Source organism: Carassius carassius, chromosome 38, assembly GCF_963082965.1.
Source record: "Carassius carassius chromosome 38, fCarCar2.1, whole genome shotgun sequence".
Classification (NCBI taxonomy): Eukaryota; Metazoa; Chordata; class Actinopteri; order Cypriniformes; family Cyprinidae; genus Carassius; species Carassius carassius.
Genome location: NC_081792.1, coordinates 27,602,770 through 27,620,291, shown reverse-complemented (window position 1 = coordinate 27,620,291; position 17,522 = coordinate 27,602,770). Strand labels below are relative to the sequence as shown.

Below are 17,522 nucleotides of genomic sequence, written 5' to 3'. Positions count from 1 at the left end.
ATAAAATAATAATAATAATATTTAACATTATAACTCCATTGCATTTTAATGATAGATTAAATAAATAGATTAAATAGATTAAATAAATGCAGCCCTAATGAGCATAAGAGTCTTTCAAAATATTAGTGTACATCTACTGATTGTTTATTTAAATAACTGGTAAAATTACATTAAACCTCACATGTATAACTAACTATAAATGCATACTTTTAATAATGAAATGCATATTCTTTATTAAACTATTCTACTGATTTGTCACTGAAATATCAAAGACACTTGAACTGCATTAGGATTTACTGAAAAACCAGATAAAAAAGGCCATGTTTTGTGAAAAGTTCTACACCCAATCTAATGCTATATTTGATCTAGTACTTGTGTGTATCACACAATTCCCCTCAAACTCTATTGTGATCAACTGTTGTTTGAGAGTGAGATGCTGCACATGTAGGCTGTAAACAGCAAGGCAGCTCACTGTTTTTGAACAGATCTACTGTCTTCAAAGCACTGAGATTGTTCAATGACCTCAGCCCGAGTCCATTACATGCCACTGGGGCTGCCAGGGGAACTTATGGTGTTTGTAAGCCATCCTGCTGATTGGTATACAGTGGGCAAAATGAGATTTAGCAGTGCCTGAGGGCAGATTACTGAGCCCAGGGGCTTATGAGAGCGAGGAAGACTATAGCGACTATAATGAAGAGAACTGGCTAGAGGAAGGTTCACCAGTCCAGAGTCACAGAGCTACATGAGACAGAGAGGTTTTCAACTTCTGTACCATCTTCTGAAAGTGAGCACAAATCATCTCAGAGGACGAAAGTGCTGCAGCTCTCAGCCCAGAGCTTTGGACCCAAGAATTTGGTCCCAACTTTGTTTTGTTTACTTTTTATAAGTCCTTACTTTGTTTTAGTTTTATGTTCCTGCCAAGAAAACTGGTGTGCCGAAAAGAACAGCGTTGTGTACAAAGACAAAAAGATGGTAAGATGATTATACGATTTGTGGAAGTTCACAGAAGAAAAAACGTAACAAGATTAGAACATAAAACAACAGAGGTGTGACTTCTAAAATGAGCAAAAGAGATGAACAGCTTGAACTTTTCTGTGTGTGTGTGTGTGTGTGTGTGTGTGTTAAGGCTGGGGGATATATTGAATATTAGAAATTATTCAAAATTCAATTCAATTCAATTCAGTTCAATTCAACTTCAATATACCATTGCAATAATTATTTTCATCACAACAATTCAACAATGTTCATTGAAGTCTCCACATAGCATTTCAAAAGTTTTTAAGTATTTTTGTAAAAATACCAATAAGCAACCATTGCTATGTAGTGCTACTTTTGTGACACTGCACTCAGAAAAAAAAGGTACAAAAGCTGTCACTTGGGTGGTAATTTTTCAAAAGGTACACTTTTGTACCTTTTGAAAAATGACCACCCCAGTGACAGCTTTTGTACCTTTTTTTCTGAGAGTGTGTCATGTGAGAGACATGTTTTACCGCCTTTTTATTGCAATGATTTTATGTATAATAGTGTAAAAGTCCATTTTATTCCTCTTATATATATTTTTAGTGTGTATGTGTCTTTAAGAATTGGATGGTTCTTGGACTGTTTTAGGGTATTAACTTTTGAGTTTTCCTGGTTTTATTGTGTTTTTTTAAGTCCCGTGAACTTTGTAAATACACTGTTCTTACTAAACTTAAATTTATTTTTAAACTTTGTAACCTAGCCTGTTGTATCCTAGGCTGTAAATTACACTTTTGATGCATACAAGTACAAAATATTTATCAATTAAATCAACAAAATGTGGGCTGATTGTTTACACTGAAACATTTGGTTGGTCTTTAATATTTATAAAAAAATATATATACTGAAAATTATTGAAATATTTTGCATCTGCTTGGCAATAAATGGCAAATAATGGTGCAACTAAAAAAATAAAAATACACAGAATACATATGCTGTCACTCTGTCCTAGTTTGTGCTGTCTGTACACGAGCATGTACATGAATAAAGAAGTGTGTAACTGGGATTAGGGGTGACATAACAAGCTGTTTGTGTGTGTAGGCAATCATGTATGTGTGTGTTTCTAGAATTGTGTGTGGGGTTTTGTGTGTGTTTGTGTGGGGTGTCTATGTTGGATTAGAAACATGTGGGCGTCCGGTGGCAGAATGCAATGAAAGACAGACCACAGTGGGTCACAGCGAGCCACACGTTACTTTGGTTCCAAAAAGTAAACTGCAGAACGGACAGATCCTATTCATAGCAGCATTTGCTGGGAACTTTAATATGGCTGGTGATTTCTTCAGGCACCTCCGGTCAAAAGTTGAAAAGATTAAACACAGAAATGTTTGGCTAATAACTCACTGGAGAGCTGTCCTTTTTCCTGTAGACACCAGGAAATCTTACAGTTAACAAGCAAATGTCTTTACCTGAAAGGCATGAATCACTAGGGGAAAATGAATAAGTATCTGCTTAAATCTAGTTTTGCAATCAACATGGAGCTAAAAAGTAAAGAGCATGTGGTTAATCAACAACGGTCAGGTTAAAGTCAAAAATGTCTTTTTAATTAGACCTCGCAGTGAGATAAACTGTTCAGTGTTGGACAGAAGCATCATGGTTCAGTTGATTCAATGTAAATACCACATGTGTATTATTTGCAAAGGCAAGCCTTTTGACGCTGTATAGTGCAGTCAGCCAAACTATCTCAAACATGAATCGTGTCATTCTGAGCAGCTACAGTCATCAGACAGAATTGCAAAAACAATCATTCTCATTTCTTGAGTCAATGTTGCTCTGTGGAGTTGAGATGCTCTGATAAACGTCTTTATAGCATCGCAGAACTGCAGTGTTCACACTTTTTAGGGAATTCAGCTAAATAGTTGAATTTTAATCTAGGACACATACAGGCACAAAAAATGAAATCATCACTTCTAAAGGGTCATAAAATATTAAAACATGTTAATTATATATGCATGTGTTCATGATGAGAGAAAGTGTTAAAATATGTTTTTTTTTGGCCATCGGAGCAAACCAACCCCGTGAAGGCCTTGCTCCAAAAGCTATAACAAAACATCTTTTTTTCTTTAAAATGCTTACATTAATCACGTTTGTTATATATTTTTTTAATTAAAGTGGAAGTCACTTGATAATTTATAATGTTAACTTAACTGACTTCTTCACTTCCACTTTAAAGACTTAAGTTTTTGAGTGATATACTTGTAAACATATAACAAAGTGATGCATAATAACATTACTTATGTACTGCACCGTTCAAAACTGATCTTAATGGAAACGGCTTGAGCACCATATGTTGCTATGGTTATCTCCTCATGCCAACACGATTTCAGTTTGAGAGCATCTATTTGGTGAAAATATGCATGTGAACTAACTTGTCATATAACTTTTGTAGGTCAAAAATGATGTAGAAACATCCCTTATGCAAAACACTGAATTAAAACGACTTCAATATGCAAATATGGGGCCCTATAATACACCCGGCGCAAAGCGACACAAGGCACAGCGCAAGTGTGTCTGCTAGTTTCAGTCAGGCGCCATTTGCATTTTCCTGTCCAGCGCCATGTCGTTTAATTAGCAAATGCATTTGCGCTCATTATTGCGCCCATGGGCGTGCTGGTCTAAAAAAGAGGTGTGTTCAGGCGCATTGCTAGTGCAATGCTATTTTAAGGACCTAAAAATAGACTGCGCCATAGACCAACTCAAACCTGGTCTAAAGTCTGGCGCAATGTTTTTTTCTTTGTTATTTAAACAGCGAGTTAGTAAAGGTGGGTCCACAACGTGCATACACGCTGCTTATTAAACACAGGGACGCACAGCAGCACACAAACATGCCAAATATAAAAAAATTAAAGGATTGCATATATATATATATATATATATATATATATATATATATATATATATATATATATATATATATATATATATAAATGCCTACATGTCATAATGGATAGTCAGCACATGTATCAGAATTAAGCTATCTAATTGCTCGCACACGAGCAGCTCCGTTTCATCTCAGAGATGTGTTCGGTCTTTGCGCTTGCCAAATTCTGCCGTGTAAATAGCAAATCCGTCATGGCACGAGCGCAGCTGACTCTTAAAGGGAATGGAAGATGAGTCTCTGATTGGTTTATTGCACGTTACGCCCAAAAGATACCCATTACTCATTAAGAGAATAGGGACAACCCGTTTAGACCATATACCCCGGGCGCGCCAACCGTTTTTTCGTCGTTAAAATAGCAAAAGTGGATTTGGACACGCACTGAGTGCACCTGTTCAAATAGGGCCCATGCACTTTTCTAAGACAATTTCTTAAGATAATTCGAATATGGTGAGAAGTTTCGGCCCACGCACTCAAAAATCTATGCATTTTTGCATGATAGCCATTTAATAAAGCATTAGACTGGTCTGGCTCTGACTGCCAAAAATTAGCCTTGGTATTCTCATTATAAGCAGCAATTACCACCCAGTAGGAAACAAACAATATGCACAGATGAATTCCAAGGCTGTTTATGATTCATTCATTGATAATATGTACAGTGAATAAGATCTGAGATCTGTAGATCAAGAGAGGGCTCATTTCATGGTTTGATGTTTGTGACATCAAACAGAATGTCCCTAACATGATTAGTACAGATTAAACTGGAACTCTACTGCTGTCTACATGTATGACTGAAGCTGTGTAACTGTGCCAAGGATGCTCAAATAATAAACCTATCCTGTGAAAACCACTGTGTTGGACTGAAGGTATGAGCAAATTGAAAGAATCTAGTGTTTTCAGGGCCAGTAGACTCTTGAATGCACTAGAGTGTTACTGTTTCCTTGTTGTCAGCGTTCTGTTGTGTTGAATATTTCATGGGCTGGAGCTGAATACTGCATAATGGACAGTGGCCCAGTCACAACTGGACCCAGGTGCAGCGCTGGAGATTGGGTTTGCCAGGAGTCACCAGAGATCAAGCCAGAGGTCAGTAAATGTCACCTGCGTCTTTTAGCCAGGTTATACAGAGAGCACGGGCCGGTAAGGTTTGTTTACAAAGCAGAGGAAGTTCAACTTTTCAGAGTGCAGATGAATTCAGTCTCTGTTGATCTCTACCAGCCTCAGTGAGTTTCTGAACTCAAAAGATTAGGACAGCTTGCTTTAAAAAGTAGAACATGATGTGTCCAAACACATTTGTCAGTATAAAAGGAACAGTTCAACCAAAAAAAAAACAAGTCAATTCTCACATCATTTACTCACTCTCATGTCTTTCTAAATGGCAGATCCTCTAGAAATGCATGTAAATGATGCCTAATGGTTATTTGGATTATTATTTGGTTATTTGGATATTAACAAACAGCTCGAGCAGCATCTATTTGCTGAAAACGTGGTGCAAAATGTCTTGATAGCTGAAGTTTGAAACTTAACTTAAAATGACTTCAATATCAGCATGGCTTTGACTGCTCCATTGCATGGCTTCAAGACTTGAAATATAGTGCATAAGTCATATTGCCAACTTTTATGATGCCTAAGGGTGAATAAATTCTGACAAAATGTTGATTTTTAGGCGAACTCTCCCTTAAAGGCAAATGCATTTCACATATCCAAAGAGGAACCAACTGGCCCTCAAAGGAAATGAGAGCATCACTGAACTAGTACACAAACCTTGCAGTTATGAGCAATTAATGGCAGGAAAGGGCTAAAAGTTCAAGGAAAAACCATGAGCCAAATTATTCAAGGAATTTGCATGGAATTACATGTACACAGTTCTTCATACGCACACAATACTCTGAAGGCTGCCTCGTGCCGATTTGTTCTCTGAAATGTTTATGTAAGAGCAATTCAGACTGTGAGAAAGCCTCCTACACCCGGTTCTGAAAGCAGTAGCTCTACCTGAGAACAGCTTCAGCTCTAGTCAGAAAGAAGTTCCATCACAAAATCCCACATCTTTCCCTCTTCTCCACCAACACAGCCTCCACACACACATTGTGAATGAGAGTTCACGTTACCATTATCAGGGTTATGAAGCGGCCCACACAGAATCTGCACGTGCACAATTTTACAGAAAGCACCGGAGACCTGCAGAACTGGATCAACTGTCGTTCACAAAGTCCTACACAATCCTCTACAGTATAAACAGACTGGACACGACCATTTGGTTAAAAATAATATTAACAAATCTTTTATATGTCGTAGCCATGCTGCTCACTAATGACATAAAACATTCAAAATATATATATTTCTTGTTTTTGAATGAAGTCTCTTCTGCTTACCAAGGCTGCATTTATCAAAATACAATAAACGGTAATATTGTGAAATATTGCTACAATTTCAAATTTTTCTATGTGAATATATTTTAAAGTGTAAATTATTCCTGTGAAACAAAGTTTACTCATTACTCCAGTCTTCAATGTCACATGATCCTTCAGTAATAATTTACTCAATAAAATTGCACTGCTTTACATTTTTGTGGAATTCTTTGATGAACTTTAAAATGAAACCGCTTTTAATTCAATTTAATGTATCGTTGCTGAATGAGAGTATTAACTAAAATAATAATAATAATATGTACTGTCTAGCAGTTAATCTCAGTCACTCAAAATGCCCAAGACAGGTCATTTAAAGCCAATATGAAACTGTTTGCAGGCCATTTTACTTCTGCATTATGAAGTATTGATTCATATTTGTCTGCAACCCTGCTGAAACCCTCTGGCTGAAACTTTGTGTCGTCATCATTTCAGGCAGAGCAACTTATGTTTTGATGAAAGATTATGAAAACAAACATTGTCCTTTAGAATTATGTGCACTAATGAATTTTGCCCTATAAGACCAGAAATGTGCATTAAAAAAGTCATTAGAGCCCATTTTACTCTATAATCGAATGAATGGATATTTCAAATGATTCTGATTTTTCTCTCTGAAGGGGAGTATTGCATTACAAAAAGTAAACAACTAAAGGTTTCAAACTATTTCTATGCAAACAGATGCAGTCCACCCCATCAACATAACACAAATTAGCATGCAGAAGAATAAAAGCATTTATTTCTGGTAGGGCCCAGCTGGAATTAATAAATATGTTCATAGACCACGATGAAAACAGGCATTCTGCTATCAGTGAGAATCTACACGTTCTTAAAGCACAAACATGCAAGCCTTAATTAAAAAATATAATCACTGCACAGAGAGCTGAACATCCATCCATCCATCCATCCATCCATCCATCCTCAGTATAGAAACTGTAAAACAAAAACACCTTATCAGAGTGAAGGATTACACATACTCTCTCCTCAAGCCTTAAATAGAAATGCACATGTGAGACGGAGCGTTTATAGTGCTATTATGTGGCTTTGTAGAAGCAATCGCTGCTGTTTGTTTCTCACAAACATTCATCAAGCTTTATTTCAGGTGGGAGTGAGTCTGAACTGAAGGTAGTATCAGTTATAGTGAGATCCAGAAGTGCAATAAAATCTCTCAACACGCCTACTCTTTAACGCCTCAACACTTTAACACTTACTGTGCTGTCTTATATCTCAACACTTTAAGTTCAGAACTTCCAATTATGTTTTGCAAATGCATTTGGTGAATGTTAGATATACAAGTCATTTTATAAACACTGGAGAATGTTTCCAGGGAGACCTTTTATAATAAAATATGTTCTTGTAAATGCATATCCATGTTGTGCTAACCAAAAACCTTTAATTTTCCATAAACCTTTAATCAACCTGCAGTCAGTCAGCTAAAATCTATTTTTATAAATCTAACAGACTTCTAGTCTTTTAAAAAAAAGGCACGATTCATCTTTGGACATTATTCCAAGGATAAAATATATTGTTTTTGCAATATTTAATCAAGATAAGCTTTGCTTAACCTCTTTTTTCAGATGAAGTCACCACGGCTGCGTTGTATATACCGTTTTACTTGCAAACACAATTCACATTGACTTTGTTCTCTATTTGCATTTACAGACTTAAATAAGGAGATTTGCAGCCCATTTTGCATCGCCTAGTTTAATAGGATCTCCTGTTTTACTCAAATCATTAATTGGATCTTGACCAGAGTCATTTAATTTGTCTGCACAGCTAAACTGAAGCATCTCCACAGAGAGTGAGGGTGAGATAAGGCATTGATGTCAAGCGACTTCAATCTATGATATGGCAGATTTCCCAATTCTACACCCACCGGTACAATATCTTGTCTGGGCTACTGTGTAGAGCGAGCAGAGTAATACTGCACGAGCTGGACTGGGAAAGCTGCTGGTTAATTGAACGCCCCCCTCCAGTCTTCTCTCTTTACAATGGTTCTGTCTGCTTCAATTCATCGAGGAAGAATGAGATTGTGATTGGAACGGACTAAAGAAAATTACACTAGGTGAGACAAAGGTGCCGGTCTTCCAGAGTGAATCCCCGAAAACAGAACTGGGAGGACTTTTATACCTTAGAGAGTACAGAGTAAAATCTAATCATACTGAAACACATTTATTTTGCCAGGAATGGGAAAATGTGGCATGAACATCCTTCACCTGTAGTTCTATACCTTTCGAAGTAAAGGCTCCAAAAGCGGGGTATCGCACAAATGTCATAGAAGAACCATTTTGGGCATTGAGAGGATTTTACCTCTCTGTCTCTGTCTCCATAGAAGAGGTGGAGACAGAGACAAGAAATAAGGTGTTTCTCAAACGGAAGGCTGCGTCCTTCCTAGTTCCTAGGCTTGTAGGCTTTAAACACTAGAATGAGAGTCTAGTAAGTTCATGTGGCTATGTCACAGATGTTCCCACCCTCAACGTCAACACACTAATAAAACTTATTGTTGGAAAAATACTTTGTATTACAAATCTTTATATTATTTTGCTTTGTATTAATGCAGTCCAATGAAACAGTTGTCTAGTCTCTCTGTGGCTTACATTATTGGCAGTTTAGCATTTAGTAAGTAATTTACACCAAAACAAAATATAACATCTATCCTTTCATGTCCGAAAACATTATTTTTGTCTTACATTTCATAATAAATTCAGGCAAGCTCAGTACTGACTTGTTTTTCCTCAGTTTATTTTCATGAAATGGAATGGGTACAAAGGATTGTGGGTGATTAAAGGTTGCGGAGGATATGTCCCATGCATCCTTGAAATTCAGCTGAATGAAGGATGCAAAACAGCCTTCAGCAATGTTTGATGATGTGGCAGCCAAGATATGCAGCCTTCGTAGGATGCAGTCTTCCTTTTGAGAAGCACCAATTGTTGCAAAGGGAGGTCTTAAATCTTTATTCCCTGAAGGCGTGAATGAAGAACTAGAGTTGCATGTATTTAGTGTGTATTAGCGTTACCTGTAGATTTCAAGTTCTGTACAGTCTAATCTCTTATTTTCATACTATTCGAATTTTGGTTTTGACTATGGGTGAATCTCCAGTCACTCCAGACCATTTATTCCAGCTGCTGTGAGAAAAGGCTACAAACGATCCGTCACCTGCAGCATCCTCATGTGTGATATAGCATACTAGCTAGGACAACTTCTTTAGGTTTACAGATGTGAAGTAATGACACAGCAGCATGCTCAAATTTCCAACGAAATGTTACCCGTACCACTCAAATTAGAAAACTTTTTTACAAGCTCTAGTAAGGCGACAGTTTTGTGTACTTGCTCAAATATTGATTTTGGATCATTTTTAAACAAAAAAGTTACGGACTGCAGCTTTAATCAAAACAGAACATTTCTAGAAATGGAAAGGTTCGATGGATCTAACCACTAATGCCATTAAAAAAACCTTTATTTAAGAGTGTAGGAGCCAGAAGCTTGTTTTCTCTTCATAGCATGTTTATTATATTGCATTAAAGTTGTCTGTGATGTAACTTAAAAAAAAAATTAAGAAAAAACTTAAGTTTCAGATTCATGAAACTTGAATGCAAAAGCCTTCCAACAGCTCTAGGGACTTAATATGGCACATCAGTGAAACTCACCCCGACAAGAGAGCAGTGTGTCCCAGGCTGTTTCTTCCTCTGGGTATTTGAGCACAGCTCTCAAACAGATATAAACAAACCCTCAAAGAAACTATAAGACACTGCCAACAGGCTTTCATCACATATACATGTACTCTCCATATGTATATAAGCACACATTCCCAGCAGTGTCCAGCCGGGCAGAGCATCATTAGCGAAGATTGACTCAAAGCGATGCTCTAGTTTATCCGACACACATCCTCTAACAGAAGATCAGATGCTGACCTTGCAATCAATATGGGGGGGGGGGGGGGGGGGTTGTGGCTTCAAAGAGCTGGAAGGATCTCTGACTACTGGCATGGGGGGAGGGGGGGGGTCACTCTACGAACTCAAGCTCAAGACAACAGAAGGTGCTGGTATCAAATACTGCTTGCCTTAAAGAATTTAGAACAATAGAAAAAGGGTCCACAGGATAAGTTTATATTTAAAGGCATAGTTCACCCAAAATTTGATTTATGGCATATTTACTCACTCTTATGTCATTACTTCTATCTCTTCTCTGCACTTCTCCACTTCTCTAGCTTGTTCCCTGACTTGGTTGTCTAATAAACCGGGCACAATGTTACAAATACTGCCGAGTCTTTTGACAAATTGCTTTTTGGAACGTTTAAATATAATTCCACACCTGTATGATATTTTTTTCTGACGAATATAAACAAAGACACCTTTGAAAAACAGCTTATGGTAACCACTTATTTCAATTTTATTTTAAATCAAACTTTATGATGATTTCTTTAAAACAGGAAGACGAAACTTCAAGACAGTGACATTGGATGAAGTAAATCATAATGAATGTATAAATTGATAAATGAACAAGGTCTAGCTAAACTAGCTAATGTTTCTAGCAGTCATTATGTAAATTAACATAACTTGCAGATTTGTTGTTAATGAATGCAGAAAATGTTGTTCTATTTCAATTTGCATTGCATTTCATGAAACAGAAGAATGAACTCTTAATGGATTTGTAAAAAAAAGCAGCATCAAATTACATAACGAAATTATATAATACTATTATATATTATGAACTACTAAGAGATTGATTCTGAGACAAATGTGTCAGCAGTTGTGCATAATAACAGTAAGTCCACATAAAAAGCTCTAGGATTTCTTATGGAAAAGCAGATAGCAGCAATGAAGGAATATGAATCTAGTTTGCCAGAGGCTCAGTTGGGTTAAAAAGATTGAGAAAAAGAGTAGTCATTATTCTTCAACAGTTACAGCTGCAATTTGCAGAATGATTTGAAGAGTAATAGTCAAATTGACGGGGCTGATTTCATTATATGCAATCAAAGCACTTTGTTGAAAGAGTAGAAATATATAAATGCACCAGCATATGCTGATTATTACGCTACTTAACCTGGTAGGGTATTCATCTTTTGTTAAGGTCAAAAATAGTTTTTCTTTAATTTTATACAAAAAATAACTAATTGTATTACACATAATCATACACTTTACTGCAAGTAAAATATTTCACATTACTGGATCTTATCCTACAGGCTTTACAGTCACAAAATATATGCCTTCCTACCGATACTTCATGCCAGTTCTGATGCTCTGGTCACTTGAAGAAGGGACGCTCTGGACGGAGAGCTGCCCAAGGCTCCTGGCCACGATGGCCACAGCTTTGAACTTGCTTCGGGTACCAGTGCTCGGACTGTTAGCGTTCTGTCGATTGAGCCTGTCATCCGTGCTACGGCTCATGGACCGGTGGTCTGTGCAAACAAACGACACCTGCATCCTGTCTCAGAGGATGCCTGGTTATCTCAAAGAAAGTTCAGTGACAGAGTGCCAAGCGTCTCCAAGAAACAAAAAGAAGCCAGTAAGGTCCCGATCCTCCGGAGAGCAAACTTTAAAGTTCCTCGGTCCTACTGGACTGTGTAATGTGCTGGACTCCTGCTTGGTTCAGCCGGAGAATATCAGGAGGGAAGCTTGACTCTCTCAACTAGACCGGCAAAGAGCTTATAAAGCAGTCTTCAGTAATGCCTGCGAATCTCATTTCATTGCTTCCACGACCGGCATACTGTGAAGACCACCTGCACGGCTCCCATCTCACATATAGTCTCACGTAAGAGTAAATGTCCATAGAAAGGTCTTACTTTACTTTTTCAGGTTCAGCGTTTTGTTTTTTTTCATATCCAAACACACAAGCTGTTTTCTTTGTAACCTCAGCTCAGTGCTTCAGAACACTTGGGAGTGCCAGCACACAAAACAGACTTCAAACATAAAATAAGAAACTGATGCAATGGATAAGATGTCTTCTCATGTCTCCTCCTGTGAGCACTGTATCTGTCAGCTACTGAGATACCTCACATGCACTGGCGCTCCTCCTCCTCCTCTTTAGTGGAGATTAAACTTACAAGTACATTCATAGCGCAAGACACAGAGACAGAGCGTGAGTGAACGAGTACGAGAGGGTGGGAGGAGCACAGAAACACAGACTGTGGTTGAGAAAGAGAGAGAGGGAGTGTGGGAGGGTTTGCTCTCACTGATATGTCTTTAATATTTGTACTAATGCTCCACTTTATATTCCTGTTTAGCACTATTTTCATTGCACACGGCTAATCTGCAAATGCTTTGCGATAGAAGGTTTACTTCTGAAGTAAAAATCCCATTCATTTTCTCCACACGTTTAGCAATAATGTAAACTACTGTTTAAAGGTTTGGGGTTGGTAAGATTTTTGTGTGTGTGTGTTTTTTGTAAGAAGTCATTTATGCTCAATAAAGGTTGCATTTATTTGAGTACAAATATAATAAAACAGTAATATTGTGAAATCTGTTTACAATTTCCACAAGCTGTTTTGTATTTGAATGTATTTTAAAGTTTAATTTATTTCTGTATTGCAAAGCTGAATTTTCAGCATCATTACTCCAGTCTTCAGTGTCACATGATCCTTCAGAAATCATTCTAAAATACGGATTTGCTGCTCCAGAAATATTTCTCTATCATTATCAGTGTTGAAAACAGTTGTGCAGATTCATATTTTATATATTTTTGGAGACCCAGATACATTTGTTTTCAGGATTCTTTGCTGAATATAAAGATTAAAAGTACAGCATAAAAAAAGCTTAAATAACAATATAAATTGTTTTAATTCTTACTAAATGACAGTATTCATTTCTAAAAAAAAAAAAAAAAAACTTTCAAGAACGCATTACTATAAGATCCATTCTTATGGAATGACACATTATTTCTCATCACTTGAAAGCTGTCACTCATCTTACTGTAGTTTATCGTGCTCTCACAAAGTTAACAGTTAAAAAAGAAGCTTTACACTGCACAATTAATCTCCTATTTACATCATGTCTACACTTTCTTTGTCATAATGAGAGAATTAGTGAACGTGTAGAACTCATGAACAGAACACCAGCGTTTTCAGTGGTGAGGGGATTGGAACTTAAACTCCTCTGATTGGCCGCTGTGTTCATGAAATCAACAGATACGTCTGTGATTCACTACACTGCTCAATGCTGCAAAAAACAGATACAAAAAAAAAAGGAAAAGAAAAAAATTCAGTTGTGAATATAAACATATGAGCAGTTGTTAAAAAGTCCCGAAGTGCAGACTGATGGGATTTTTGTAATGGCATGATGGTGTTATTTACCACTGGTCTAACAATTAAAAGTTTTTCATTTTGTCATCCTAATTTGTTAATTATTTAAGTCATATATATTTAGCCTAGGTCTATTTATTTTAATCTTTTTTTTTATTTTTTATAATTTTCTCATAAGCACTGCAGATGCATGATATTTTGAGGATTTGTGAGTCCAGGTTTTGGTTATATCATACCCATGAAAATATTTGTATGTATTTTGAATGTATTACAGATACTTGCCCAATCTATTTTTTATTTAATACTGATTTATTATTCTGATTTCATCAGTTAATGTTCGGAAAAACAAACCGCGGTTGTCAGTCAGGAAAATTATCCAAAAGGTGCATCCCTATTTTATTAAAAAATCTATTTGCATGCCTATGGAGAAAATGAACAGCAAAAATACCTTCAGAATCAAATCTCTTAAAATGAGTGCTCACTGTTGCACTATGTTGCATATGTACACTTCTTGATATGTCAGTGGAGCTCACTAAATTGAAACTATAGAAGATTGAGAGCAAGAACAGGAGGTTTATTTGCACAGTTTGCATTGGATGCCACCATATTGGCTAGTGCATTATGAGGTGTGCACTCTGACTTCAAGCTAGTGACTATAATCAAGAAAATAAAAGAGAACAGTGCTGGTGCAGGTAAAAAAAAAACAAAAAAAAAAAACATTTCGATCAGTGCACGGCTGGATCTTTCATACATGCATGCAGTGCAGGCATGTGTAAAATATTCATTATGCAACTTGATCTGTCTGAATGTGTGTCAAAGCCAGGGGAGGCTGAAGCACATTACAATGCAACCGCTAAATTGTTATAGTTCACCTGCCTGCCTTCTGTTAGATGCACATGGGGAATATGTTAGCCAAACTATTACCTTCAATTCATGACAGCACTCTTAACCCTATAATGTGTGGTGAAGATTTCACGCATCACAAACTTTCGTAAATGAGGCTCAGTTGACCAAATATTTCAGTATCAGCAGAGTATGTGATGTGGTAAAGACAGGAGGCACACAGCAGCAACCAATTAGCTGTGTAATGGAACTCAATGCGGACAGGAACGACATGGGGAAGCTGGAAAATAATATTGGCAGACCAAGGAAATTTAGTGCTAGTTGGGAGCGGATACAGGACTAGTTAAAGAGCTGATGGTGCACAATTATACAGAAATAAAATAATGAAGTATATCTGACCAAGACCTGCTAACAATGAGTGAACTGAGAAAAAGCACCAGCCGTATCCACCTTTTTCTTCAATATGGAAATAAGCTTATGGGTGATATAGCCACTATAGGTAAATAACGAGGAGAATAACAACGTGCAGTAAACGGGAAAACTTTTTGCACTACAAACAAGGATGCTCATAATTAAGATAATACATTAAAATAATATGACATACATCCTGAAGGTATAGGAATGTTTTTAATCATACAGTGAAAGTCATCAGGGTCATTAGACACTATTGACTTCCACTGTAAAAAAAAAAAAAATCAGAGTAAGTAACAACAATATGTTTTTACTGAAGGTGAACTATGTCTTTAAAAAAATGTTAACATAAGTTTATCTAAGATGTTAATTAATTTAGCCGCAACAGCTAAAGTCGGTCTACACTGGACATTTGTAAGTTGTACAGTTTGGAGTAAATAATGAATTTTTCATTGCTAGGCGAACTATCCCTTTTATTCTCTCACATTGCTGACATAAGAGAAGAATAGAGTACCTTATTTAGAATCCGACTTAACCATGTCATGCTTTAAACACTAATAAAAGGTACTGCCCAACTGGCAAGTACTTCGTATTTGGCCAATTTATTTGCCGTGTGGTGAGTTTTAATTATGGACCCTGCCACTCATCCTTAGTCCATCTGCAAGACAACCAAGAGCACAGATGTGCAGGTGATGGTAACTAGTAGGTCTTCATCAGGAAACACAAACTGTCCATCTTTGTCCGTTACAGCCATTCCAGGCTCTCGACTTAAATCGAAAGGGAAAAGTGTTTAACGCAAACAGTGTTTCACACAGAATTACACTCTATTTGTGGCAGCATATATATGCAGATTCATTCTCTGTCAGCATTAATCTCTTAAAGCGGGAGAAAGCGGTTTTCCCGGTAATGACTGTACACAAAGCTCACAAACCCCGCTTTATCAGACATTAAATGCAAGATGAAATGAAAATGACATCCAAAATGTTTAGAGGACAGTCTGTTTCCTTCAGAAATACAGTGATATAAAAACACCGCACCTGGTTTTGATTTTGAAAGGTGCAGTGCTCATGTTTAATTAGTTTTGACATTGTGGTGGACCACCACAAATGTATGTATGTATAACTCAATGTATGGGAAAAACTGAATTTTCAATTTTTGTTTATTTATATTTACATATGTGTATTTTTGTATTGCCTGTGTGTTGTTATTGTCTCTGTGTACTGGAAGCTTATGTCACTAAAACAAATTCCTTGTATGTGCAAGCACACTTGGCAATAAAGCAGTTTCTGATTCTAATGCAGACATCTATACTGGTAAAAGGGAGGCTTCTTGAACAGTGTTCTGTGTATCCATGCTTTTCTTTTTTTGTCTCCAGTTAAACGGTGATGGGATGAAACAAATGTTCAGTGCGAATAAAATTAATACCATATAAGCGGGTTACCATATAATTTACAGTTCAGTTACAAGTTTTCACACAAGCAAACAGCTTTATAAAATGATAAACTTTTTCAGCCTTTAAACCATTTTTAAGAAAAGGGATGAGTCAAAATTAGTACATTCATTTAAACAATTATTACTAATCAATTATTGTATTATAATAACTTAAATATAAATATAGCTGCAAGCAGCAATTACGGGGCCAAGCACTCCAACAGAAAATTATTACGAGGTAAGCATGGCATGGAGGACCACATCAAATGCAACAGTGAGCAGTTACAGCAATTTTAGGATGACTGTAATTGAAATGCCTGAAAAATCATAAATACAACCACTATTAATAAGATTAAATGGCCTATCACTTTTGACCAACAGGTGGTGCTGTAATCAAATCATTTTGGTGGGTTCTGTGTGAGATGACAATAACACACAAAAAGTTTAATGTCAATATGCTAAAGCATTGCAGAGATACAGCCTGAAGTGTCATTTTGGCATGATGCCTCAATTTCGTCGTGGCGATATGCAAAAACGGTTTTGTGTATCGATACAATCTCCACAACATTTTGTCAGCATAGTCTAAAGATCATCTGATTCAATTTTGGTGAAAATCGGACTAACGGTTGATGAGGAGTTAGAAAAAGTAGGTTTTCAACATAAATCAAAATGGCGGACAGGAAGTTCGGCTTACTCTGGCATATTTGGTATATATGTTGTCGGCATAAGCCAGGGAATATTTGGAGACCAGTTTCATTGCAATAGGCTAATGCATTAAAAAGTTATTAGCATTTTTATAAGTGTAATTATTCATGGTTAATGAATGGTTTATTACTCTTGACCAATAGGTTACCAAATTTATGTGGCATGGTCAGTGTGAGGTGACGATGACACATACAAAGTTTGGTGCAAATATGTTAAAACTTTGCAGAGATACAGCCTCAATTGCATTTTGGCACCCTTCCAGCAAATTCGTTGATGCGGTAAATGAAAACCATTTCGTATATCGACACAAAATCCATAACTTTTTGCCAGCATGGTCTGAAGATGATCCACGTCAAATTTGGTGAAAATTGGACTAACGGTCTAGGAGGAGTTCGAAAAAGTAGGTTTTCAACATTAATCAAAATGGCGGACAGGAATTAAGGCTAATTTTGGCATAATTGGTATCAATGTTCTTGGCATGACTCAAAGAATGTAGGGAGACCATACTAATTTCAATAGTCTAATATATTCAAAAGTTATTAGCATTTTTGTGATATTTCATTATAACTTTTGACCACAAGGTGGCGCTGCCACCAAACTTTTT

At 36.7% G+C, this 17,522-nt stretch overlaps 1 protein-coding gene across 3 annotated transcripts in view; it reads right to left on the bottom strand.

Annotated features, from left to right (window-relative positions):
* The window catches only part of LOC132119696 (voltage-gated potassium channel subunit beta-2), a 113,146-nt gene that overhangs the window by 24,110 nt on the left and 71,514 nt on the right, over positions 1-17,522 (bottom strand). Inside the window, exon 1 of one of the 3 annotated variants that reach the window (XM_059529881.1) lies at positions 11,506-11,949. The exons of the other annotated variants lie outside the window; for them this stretch is intronic. Within the exon in view, the coding sequence (XP_059385864.1) occupies positions 11,506-11,714 (209 nt within the window). The 5' untranslated portion in view covers positions 11,715-11,949. Of the gene's footprint in view, positions 1-11,505; positions 11,950-17,522 lie in introns of those variants that run through there. 3 annotated transcript variants of the gene reach the window in all.